This window comes from Nestor notabilis, unplaced genomic scaffold, assembly GCF_000696875.1.
Source record: "Nestor notabilis isolate BGI_N333 unplaced genomic scaffold, ASM69687v1 scaffold7472, whole genome shotgun sequence".
NCBI classification, from domain to species: Eukaryota; Metazoa; Chordata; class Aves; order Psittaciformes; family Psittacidae; genus Nestor; species Nestor notabilis.
This window is the reverse complement of record NW_009917863.1, coordinates 29,176-40,688: the sequence shown is the minus strand read 5'-3', so window position 1 is coordinate 40,688 and position 11,513 is coordinate 29,176. Positions and strand designations below refer to the sequence as shown.

At 42.1% G+C, this 11,513-nt stretch overlaps 2 protein-coding genes across 2 annotated transcripts in view; one reads left to right on the top strand and one right to left on the bottom strand.

The window, feature by feature from the left end:
• Positions 1-38: 38 nt before the first annotated feature.
• On the top strand, positions 39-2,705 carry RWDD2A (RWD domain containing 2A). Its single transcript, XM_010009437.1, has 2 exons — positions 39-185; positions 2,028-2,705. Exons 1-2 carry the CDS (start codon positions 39-41, stop codon positions 2,703-2,705), a joined length of 825 nt encoding a protein of 274 aa, XP_010007739.1.
• Positions 2,706-4,761: 2,056 nt separating this feature from the next.
• Positions 4,762-11,513, bottom strand: part of LOC104400108 (NADP-dependent malic enzyme-like) — a gene marked incomplete at its 5' end in the record, with an annotated part of 28,615 nt that continues 21,863 nt past the window's right edge. Inside the window, 2 exons of the mRNA XM_010009438.1 lie at positions 4,762-5,120; positions 7,312-7,410. Coding sequence (XP_010007740.1) covers positions 4,962-5,120; positions 7,312-7,410 — 258 coding nt within the window. The remainder of the gene's footprint in view (positions 5,121-7,311; positions 7,411-11,513) is intronic.

The following is an 11,513-nucleotide window of genomic DNA, read 5'->3' as shown; positions in this document are numbered from 1 at the left end:
TAAAAGAGTGCCTGGAGCTCCAGCTGCTGGAAGTGGAAATGCTCCTTTCAATGTTTCCCAAAAAAGGGGAGATGCATCTGGATGAGGACGCTGTGCCTAGCGTGCAGCGCTACCTCAGAAACAGCGATGGAGCTCTGCCGCCACAGCTCGAATATTCAGTCACTATTGATGTAGGAGAGGCGAAGGTGAGAACTTCCATGTAGATGTGTCCATGTGCATTGTTGCTTTTACTCTGTGCACACAGTTAAAGTCCACCCTAAAAAAAAATGGAAAACCCCCACCTAATTTCTGTTCGTTGCTTCACAATTCGAGTAACAAAAAAAACCACCAGTCTTGTTTTTTATCATTTATTTGGGTCTTTGAGTCTTACCTTCCTTTGGGCAAGAAAGGTTGATAGATTCCCAGATAGGAATAGACGACCAACGCCAGTGGCATGCACAGCATTCACAAGAGTTTAGCCAGGGTTGTGCTTATATCCGGGTTGTTGGTTTACTGATTTACAAAGAGTTGTGTGTTACACACACAATGCTCCCCGTGTGGCAATACGTGTGTTGGACTTTACGTTATTGTAGGAAAATGGCCCTAGTGTTTCTCTCTTTGACCCCTTGCCACGTGTACTGACATTCATTGATCTGTATTTGAAACACGGTAGTGTAAAAATCGCCTCGAATGGCAGAGTGCTATTAAGAAGAATCGCGCACTAAAACAAAGCCAGCCGATGAACAGGGAAGCAAAGCTTACAGTACAAGGAGTTCCACGAGTTTATCCGCTTCAGGACAAGGTTACGTATGACAATGAAGTGATGCAAATACTTGCGTAGAGAACTGAGGTCTGAGTGTGTGAGAATGCAATAACTGGTAATTGAGAACAGACAAACGCAATCTAGAAGCCATTTTCCTTGGAGTAAGGATAACTGAACATCACAACAATTTACTGGGTAATGAGGTAACCTCACGATTATTTGGAAACTTAAGTACAAGCTTAGGTATCTTTAAAACACACCCTTTTACCAGCCTTCGGAGAGAGATTTTATGAACTGTGTAGGGAGGGCTTGTGCAGGAAGAAATTCTTTTCCATGGCAAATTGTCAAGGAACTTGGAGAGATAATTGATCATTTCACAATTCGCTTCTCTCTGCAGGATGAAGCATATGATGTATACTGTAGAGAAGGTCCCTTAATGGTAGCTACACGGGTGCCCCAAGCACTGAGGACATGTGAATCCCCTCCTCCTCTTGGCCCGGAGGCAGGGTTCAGTTGCCAAAGAGCTGAGGTGCTCCATTTTAAGGCACTTTAGGAATGATCAAGAGAAATTCAACAGCCCAGGGTTTGTAGGAGATAGGGTGAGATAATCCAGAGGTTTCCCTGGCCTCAAATGCACATAAATCTTTTTATCCCCTATAGTCCTGAGAATGCTTCCTCTCTTAGGTGAACACTTGCTTAAAATAATAGTAGTAATGCATGGAATCAGAATGGTTTGGGTTGGAAGGGACTTTAAAGCTCATCTAATTCCAAGCCCCCTGCCATGTGCCTCTAATCATAAACACTCTCTCACAGAACTCTTGGCCTTGTTTTCCTGGGGCAGATCCAGCAACTCAGATGAGTTCACTGAGCAGATGTGCGTTTGGTAAAGGACAAGGTTCTCAGAAGCCACTTGCCCCTTAACTGACAGACCTGTCGTTTATCGCTGCAGCACTGAGCATGTGCTGAGAACGTGCACTAGAAATATCCCTAGGGGGTGACTGTGTGTCCTCTTCCCAGCATTACTGCTGTAAACAGCAGAAGAGAGGAGCCTTGCTATCATTAGGTATGTTGGGAAAGTCACAGCACGGTGCAACAAAAGAAAAGCAGCAGACAAAAGAATGGGTTATGGGGACAAAAGGAAAGTGGAGGTAATTCCAGTCTTTAGGATACTGTAGTCTTAATTGCATGTCTTCATAACCTGCCTCTGACGGGGACAAGGAATCTAGCATGTCTTTCAGCAGCTGCAGAATTCATGTTCTTTTTGTGTGTGTGTTCTGGTTTTAAGGCAAAAGTGGAACTGCAGGTACTGCTGCCTCGTACGTACCCTCACGTAGCTCCTCAGCTTTTTGCAAGATCAGATGCGCTGCACAGACAGCAACAATTGGAGCTCAACACTTGTCTCGCTTCTCACATGAGCTCTCTGGATTCAGGTGAACTGTGCGTATGTGAAGCTGTGCAGTGGCTGAAAGACAACAGCCTGCCTTACCTGGAAAACAGCAGGATCTCTTCAGAAAGTGCCTCGGAAAAAGCGGCAGTTAAAGAAACGTTGCGTCGCATGTGGATCTACAGCCACCATATATATAGACAGGAACTGAGGAAGAAGATTTTTGACTGTGCAAAGAAGTTAAATCTGACTGGCTTCTGCCTGACAGGGAAACCCGGTGTCATATGTGTGGAGGGACTCCAAGAAAACTGTGAAGAGTTCTGGCATGTTATTAGGTATCCCAACTGGAAGCATATTTCATGCAAGCATGTGGAGAACATAGAAACGGAGGGAGGCATTGATGATCTTCGTCTCTTCCATGCTTTCGAAGACCTACAGTTTCAGGCACATGGTGATTATGGCCTGAGGAATGACTACCACATGGATCTTGGCCAGTTCCTAGAATTCCTGAAACAGCATCAAAGTGGACACATTTTTCAGATTTTATTTGATGTCGAAGGCAAACTTTCAGACAAGTAAGAGAAACTGTGGAAGGAGTTCTAATTTTGGACAGCAAGAGATGATGCTAACATTGAAATACTGTGCCTTACAGCTACTGTAAAAAGGGAAACTGTTCTGAGTTGCCCCACGTCTTTGAGAGGTGTTTACTTATTTTCTGTGACCCTGGAGTTGTCATTTTGTTGCTATGAGCCATACCTCAAAGCGCTTGCAAGGTGATAAACATCCCACACTGTATCCTAAATTACACGCTGCTCTCTCCTCATATGTGCTGTGTGTTACTAAGCTGCGGTGCAGACCTGTAGTTAACTTCTACGTACAGCTGCGGGATACCAAAGTGCCTGCAGTCACAGTTGAATGTGGTTGCCAATACAACCCAGCTTAAGGAAATCTCACTGCTGCCTTCATGGGTCAAGTGGCTTTTGCTGCTTCACAAAGCACCAGCTCTCACTTCATTCAGCTAATCCATGAAATGCAAAGGCTTGTGTCCGACCCCAGGACAAAGTTTTGCTTTTTAAATGACAGGTGGGGGGAAGGAGAAAGAAGCCAAGTTTCTCCATCCCTTCTATGCTTTGGGTAGTTCCTATACAATTATATTGCCAATACCAGCATCGTTGCAGTCCTCTTCCAATCATCTCATTATGGTCTGGTCATGTTAATAGTAGTTTTTCAGCTGCCCAACTCATGGCATTTTATATTTACATTATTAGGTCAAGCACCTTTGAAATGCAAATGTGTAAAATGCGACAAAGTTTAGTGTTTCCTCTGTTTTTCCCCTATGTTACATAAGGAAATACATGTAAAATAAAGAAAAATTAAAACCCGATATATATTTTATATATTAAATAAAAGTACGTGTAACTTTACCTGTCTTTTCTCTGTCGAATTAGCACCGGGAGACAATTTTCCAGCAGCTTGTAACAGGAGATGATACTAACAGCTCATTAGGCAACGCTTTCCTGTGGGGCAGCGTGCTGAGTGTGTGTATTTAGTGAATTGCAATTCAGTCTTCCAGTTCATAATAGATTATCAATCATGTTTAAAGATCATCCATCTAGTATGCGGAAGAACGTAACTGAGAAGTCCCCAGGAGCTGGGCCTTACAGGATCATTAGCTTACCACCTTCCACTTTGTCTTTGAGCACCATACCATGAACATTGGTGCCAAGCAATAAAAGTGGACTTACTGTTGAGCTGTAGAACTTTGGCCAAAAATTGGGCTCTTCTGACAGCAGCTATCTAAAGACTGTTTCAGTACACTCAGATGATGACTACAAAAATACCAGATAGATACTACTTTATGTCAAATAAAATACAAGGAAGTGTTTTAATACTTCTCTCTTAATAGCAATAGACGAAAACACAGAGGAAGGCAGTATTTCTGGTTGCTCAGAATGAAGATTAACCTGTGTTCCTTCACTGAGGTAATCATCTTGTTTGTATGATCATAACTTTGGCCAAAAGCACAGTGAGGCAAAAAATACCATCAGGCATTTTGCAGTGCGGGAGAAGGTGCCTCTCCTCTTTGGAACTGAGGACCTGCAGGCTGCAGCTGTGGCAGAGCTGAGGGGCTGGACAGATGAAGTTAGTTTTATAGAAGTAATTTCTATAGCATGACAGTAGGAAAAAAGTTCAAGTACACTGTGTTCCCAAAGGGCACACTCCATTTGTCTTGGAGTGGTAATTCTGTAACAAGGAATGATTCCTCAGAGTTTTGGGGGTTTTTTTAGAACATTGATGCATGAGCGAGTGCAGACTCCACATGATCACGACTCAAAAGCAATAAACCAATTTGCATCCAGTCCTGTTGGGAAGTTGCCAAAGGATCAACATTTTCCTTTAAAACAGCACAACAAGCTGGTTTAGAAATATCTGTGCGATTTCAGCCAGAAGGAAATGGGAAGGGCAACACTGTCAGAGGTCAGAAAGCCTGTGCGGGAGGGTGGTCAGGCAGCTTGGAGTTCTGTGGTAAAACTCTCAACTCGAGATACAACCACTTATTTTGATAACAAAAAAACCTCTCAAAATACAGTGTCTCAACGAAAATAACAATCACAATAACCAAACAACACAAATATATTTCTCAGATTAACTTTTTATTTTCTGATGTGTAGTTAACAGGATTTCTTGATCTGAGTTTCTAGCTGAATATTACAATTTAGAAAAAGTTTTCTGCATCTTAAAAAATTAGCTATTCTTAGGCTTTCCAGGCAGGGATGTTCTGGATGTTGTAGTGCTTCCTAGCTGCTGCTAGTTTGTTCATTCTTCATTCAATATTTACAGTTTCACTTTCATGGCTTCTGCAGGCCAGGTGTAGGAGTCGGCCAAAAAGCTGTTGTAATCGGTACTGTAAACCTGAGAGCGGATGAAGGCTTCTAGGTCCTTGGGCTGAGGATAGGTGGAGGCAGTGTTATTCTTGTAGGCTTCTTCTGCGATCTAGAAAGATGCATTAAAATCATAATTAGTGCTGATTTATAAACTATTTGAGTACCTTCAATAGGATTTAAAAGTTGGAATTGGTTCAAAATCAAGCTAAGACTTCATCTTCTCCGGTGCTGACAGTCACACTGAATCCAGGCTAGTGTACAGTGAGGAAGACTGGGAACAGGATGATGTTTGCATTTAAGTGAGCCTGACCCATCCTGCTTTTGAGCAGGATTATGTGTCTTTGCTGTGGCAAATACAGCACTCATCCTCATCCGGTAATATCTTGGCTTTTGTTGTGCAGTGGTGGATAAAACACTCCACGAACGCCAACCACTGCCATGATACAGTTTCTGCTTTGCCATTATCAGGTTACCTGGTTTACCATTGTCTCCAAAGCACTGTAAGAAAAGTTTGTTCCAAGCCTTCACGCTCCCTGCGTATCAGAGAAGTTTATTATTGGCCATAGTTTGATTATGTATTTCTTAAAGGTAAACTCAGGAGAAAAAAATAGTCCTATACAATGCATGGGTTTAATTCTAGAGATGGTTGGGGGGAATACGAATATTTGCTCGCTCTTTCCTCCCCCAGACCCTACCTGAGTGAATCAATTATGCATCACAAGTACAGCTGCAGCAAAAATGAAGTTTAGAAGGAGTTGGAGCCCACTCAACACACCAAGGCAGCCTCTCACGTCTGTAGAACACTTACTAGAGAAATATTTGTCTTCAGACTGGACATTCAGCTATGAAACCAAAGAAGTTTGTCAGACTGGTTGTATGCAGCAGCACTCTTTGGACAGATTGGCTTCAAACTGCATTTGGCAATCAGACAAATGCTCCTACTTTGAATAAAAGGAAAATGGTCTCCTTCCTGCTTGCTCTCTTTAAAACAAATGCTTTGGCTTGGTGAGAAGCTGAGACCCCAAGTTACCGTATTTAGACTTCCCTGCTAGGATTAATCTGAAGTCCAACCTGATTTGACTGAGAAGCACTTTGGATGTTGGTGTAAGAGTTCATCTTCAGGTCTGTGCACATAATTATTGTCATTGAATACGGTCTGAATTTACACCCACGTTTGGTATTCCAAAAATTGTTGAGAGTATTCCACCCCTGGAAGAGGCAGAGGCTATTGCTGGCCTCTTGGGCAAAACCTCTTGGGCTGTATGAGCCAGAGTAGCTATTTGCAAGAATAAAGTTTCAACAGAGATCAGGGAGGCAGAATTGTTTGGTAACATTTTCCTTTCTTCTAGTTGATGTAACATGCACAAGCAGAGGAGGAATTTCTATCACTGTGTTTCTGCCAAACACACAGGCAGTCTGATTTTGCCTGAGGAATCTAGGTAACATTTTGACATCTACAGAACAGTTATTATTTGCCTAAGATGATGTGAACTGTGAGAGGGATTCTTGTTAAATGTACAGCACGAGTGAACTGCAGGGGAACAGTTTCACACATGAGGGCTCCTTGTTGTTCTTTCAAAAGAATATGCAGTAAGTGGAATTATTCACAGCAAGGTGACCAAGAGAGAAAACAGTAATTGAGAAAAAAAGGTCACGGAAGACCAGCAAAATAACCTCCTAAAACGCTGAAAAAACCCTACCCGAAGAACAGAACAAGGGAGGAACTGGGATAAACACATTATTTGAAAGTTTCCTCTTCTCTCTGTGGGTTTAAGTCAGTTACTGAAAATCCATCTGCATCAGCTCAGTATTTACCAGGAAAAAACAACCAACCGAACAACCCCTGGCCCAAACCAGAGCCATAAACAAAAAGCATCCCCTGTAGTTAGTTATTTTGACAGGCCAGAGTAAGAATGGGATAAAAAGGGAATAGTGCCTGGACACAGGGCGACATGTACTCTTTTGACAGGCAACTGATAACCAGGAACAGCCAAGACCTTCAGCTGTGCGCCTCACACGACTGTAAGCCTGGGACCCGCTCATAACTGGTGCACAGCTCAGTTCGGGCTCCCCAGACATAAACCCTTACTATAGTTCCACATCCTTCCTTCTTGTACTTGGATTACATTTACGTTTATGAATTTAAACTCAATTTTGAAACTGCTACTTGTTCCAAGACTGATCGACGTGAACCAACTTCAACTTGCGTGGAGGAGCGTTAGCTGATCACATCAAATGCTCAGTTATGTAGAGAGCGTGGGGAGGACAGAAGCCACGAAAGACTGAAATAAATGACTTACCCTTACAGCAATTTTCAGTGATACTTCCTGAATAGTGACTAACGGAGGGTACAGACGACCTTCCCGTAAATTCTCATCCGAAACTTGCTGAGCTATTACCTAGAAATAAAGCAGACATGTTTAACTTGAAATGCAGATGCAGCTGTGGCTTTATGAGACAGCGATCTAGTCTTAGGCAAAGAAATGGTTTCGCTTTCTCAAATCACACAGATACTGCTTAATCCACCTAGGCAGTATTTTTCACAACCAGCCTTATCGCTAGGGGTAGTTACGCATGAGAGAGAAATTTAGGGAGTCATTGCCCTTTTCTGCCTCAGACAATAAGACTTCAGTAAGTCCATGCCACACACCAACTAGCAAAGAGTTCACTGTGAGAGGAACCAAAATTCCAGCCATCACTTGTAGTCATGCCAAAGACTTCTGGCATTAAAGAAGCACCTGTTGTTCTGACAGTTGTCAAGTCATCCTGTGCAGCAAACAGAGCTGAAACCCCTAACTGTAAAATGCTTTGAATTAAATTACTGCTGGCTCAGCAGGTTTGTTGCATATCCAGCTCACACATCTTGCCTGTATGAGGTCATAACGGTAAGTATGGTCAATTGCAGAACAAAGTTAAGATAAAAGTAAGATTATCCAGGATCTTTCAAGGCCCTGCTGGTCACTGCAGTCAGGTTTAGAAACAGAAGGTCTAATGCTGAATTCTGGCTTGCTGGGACGTTAAAAACAGTGCTGCTAGAAAAGGTCTGTCCGCTCCACTTGAAGGCTGCAGTGGGTCTGTCATCTCAGCCACAGCAAGTAACTAAAGAAATTAGTTACTCTTTGCTTGATTTTTCACCAGACTGACCAGGGGAAACAACATCAGAAGTTCTAATGTACATCCGAGAGGAGCGTCTCCGCTATGGGCTGAATATTCTTGCTTGGTCCTCCCAGCTGGAAATGTTTTGTTGTCATTTCCAGCAGCGAGCAGGTCGGGAAAGCACAGAGAGATGGAGATGTTGTTTTTTACTGTTTACTCACTGGCCATATGAAAAACTTTCTACTACCATGAGTGTGAGGACATTCTTTGCGGAGTGAGGAGAGACAGTGCTTGCACTTACAGGCTTATTTCATGAAATGAATATATACTAAATAAATAAGAAGAAGCACAACAACTTCCTCTATTCCCTTAAAAGGGATCCAACAGATCCCTTTTAAGAAGTAAAGGGTCCTGGGGCTGCCTTTGGGTCTATTGACAGTTCTGCTATCATTAGCTAAAATCTGTTTGTCATTTGGATACCTGAAATAGCAAAGAGCCTTTCAGGGGATCCAGATGGAGATTTGGTGAGCCTGAGAATCAGCTGATGCCAGTTAGCTAACCTGCCTTCTGCCTTGTAATCTCACTGGTAGACTTGAGGGTTCGATTTCTTAAGTGACCGCATTTTTATCTTCTAGGGAGCAGCTAGTTAAAACCAAATCTAAGTATCTTCTGAGCAAACCAAGCACAAAATTCATATATTAAAAATGGTCTGACTAGATGTTGTTTTTAATAGCTACCTTCACTAACATCCTCTACTACAATTCTCAAGACAAATTATTAAAAAGCATGAGGAGAGATTTGTATCAGCAGAATCAACAGAGAAATTTCTCCATCTTGCTTTGGGACAGAAGGGAAATGACTCTGGTGAGGGGATGTCACTTGCCCTTGGAACAGCTGGGAACATGTAGCAGTCACAAGGAAAGGAGGTTCTTTTTACGGTGCAAGCTTGTGCTTCTTAAAACTGTTACAGTTTATAAGCAGTTTCCATTGATATTTAGTACATTAGGCTTGCTCCTGCAGTGTATCCTTCAATTTAGTTTCATCCAAAAGGAAACCAGTCCCCCTCTCCTCCCAAGACCATGCCACACTGTGCACCCAGGTAGAGTCTATAGGGACACCAGGGAGCTGTGCTCCAGAAGACCATTCTGATGCAAAATGGAAGAGTGATACAGAGACACCCTTTGTGTTCCCATCTGTAGAAATCATATACTTTTGTGGAAATAAAACTTAGATAATAAAAGGTTAGAACCAAATCACTGACTGATCCAGGAGTGTAAGGATACTGCTGTGTGGTGTGACCTGTAAAGGGTACTCTGCAGATGGAAGGAAAACTGATCTGGATAGCATCTGGTAGAGCCATGTATGACCCATCAAGAGGTTCTGAAAACACCAGGGAAGTCCAGGAAACACTGTGAAATGAAACTGCTAACATGGCCCAAAGAGAAAGCAAGAAGTGCACTTTGGAGGGGACATACTAGGAAAATACTAGTAACAGCACAAACTGCTTTCTAGAGTTCTTGCTGTATGTGGGAAATGGGACCTTACATACATTGCTTGCAAGCAGCTAGGACTGTGTCCGAAAAGATGCCTGGCAATCATCAATCCAACCTTTCTGACAGAAGTAAGTAGGTACATAGTTTGAATTAAATAGCAAACACTAACGTAAATCCAGGTTCAAAGAGAAACAACAAAGTTCTCTTCTGCAACCTAAACAGCATGCTGGTAGGCGTAGTAGGTTTTTCCATTCCGAGTGGAAATGGTAACAAGAGCAACAAGAGTTTATACTCTTTGAGTATAACAAGTAAAGGAAAATTGTTTACATTTTAATCCGACATTGAGAAATGCAGCAGAGATTAAAAAGTCCACTAGGGGGAGCTAAGGCAACGTAAAATGTGGGGTTTGCTTCCCATTATAGCAACTAGGTTAGTTAAAATTGATACGCAGCCCTCTGAGACAAAACAAGATGTGAGCCTGAATGTGTAACAAGGAGCTTACAACATGAGGTTTCTGCTGTTCACAGTTCAGTGTTTTTTGGAAACATGAAATCTGAAGAAATCAACAGCAAGTTGCTGTTAGTGCGCTGCCACGGAAAAAAGGTCAGGAGTGCTTCTGCTTTGTGATGGGGTTGAGGGGAAACAAGCCACAGAACATTTGAGCAGTGCTGGAAGCGGGAGAGGTAGCAAGCTTAACTATGTAGATGCCGTGCTATTCCTTCTGACATGCTCCCGTAACAGCGTTAAAAACTAAGCAAAACCGCAGCAACAAGCATTTTCAAAGAGAACGACACCTTCTGCATGTGGTCCCTGAAAAACGCTCCTTGAGAACATCAGTTCAGTGGCAGGGGGCAAAATGATGAATCAACATTTGGAATTATTAAGAAAATAAGAGTAACACAGAAAATGTAATTATACCAGTGTATAAATTCACAATGTACCACTGCTTGGACAGCGTGCATTTTTGCTCCTCCTGCTTCAAACAAGAATGGGATAGAATCAATAGGGATATAAAGAATAACAAGGATGATCAAACGGCTATTTTTTTACACAGAGACAAACAAAGTGATAAGCTAGACTTGGGAGAAAAAAAAGAAGACTGAAAGAAAATACATTAGGCAATCCAAGATGACCATTTCTCATAGCGCTATAGGGAACTCAACTCATCAGAGAGCAGGAAATTACAAGAGGAGAGTTTCTTTTCCCACGGAAGTCATAATTAAATTGTGACACTAATTGCCAAACAATGTTCAAATGTATAAAAATGTTTAAAAAGCCACTGGGCTCGTTTATGAAAGATAATCCATAGAGGGATAAAATTTCCAGCGCAGGAAGGCCATATAGAGCAGGCCGCGAGAAGCTAAGAAGCCATTTCAGCAAAAGGATCACTCTGCATTTCCCCCTCTGTATTTTCCTCAGCTTCTGCTACTGCTTCTTTGCACAGGAAGACACTGAGCTAGCTGGATCTTAGGTGCAACCCAGAATGGCTATTTTCATGTTTTAAATTTTAGTTATTTCAAGTTTTTAATACAGAAATTAGCTAAGCCTTATTGCAGAACCTAAATGAAAGGCAGCCGAGACAGGACAAACGGCATAAACCAAGTGGGGGGATTTTGGCTTTTGGAGGACAAATTCTCTATAATGAAAGGATTTAATAGGATTATTTCTGGAGTAACTTAACTGTAGGTCATACATGCCAAGAATATTTCACTAGTTCATAATTCTCTGTCCCTTTGTTGTGTTTGGTAGGACTTAGAAGAATAGGTGATGTCCCTTGTCATCACAGAGCAATTGCCTGCAACTAAGAGTTATTACAGCTCTCACTACCTCAGATTTATTGTCTAAAATCAAAGTTACATCCCATTTTACTTGGCAGAAAGAATAGAACACTGCAAGTAGAATTTGTTGTAGTT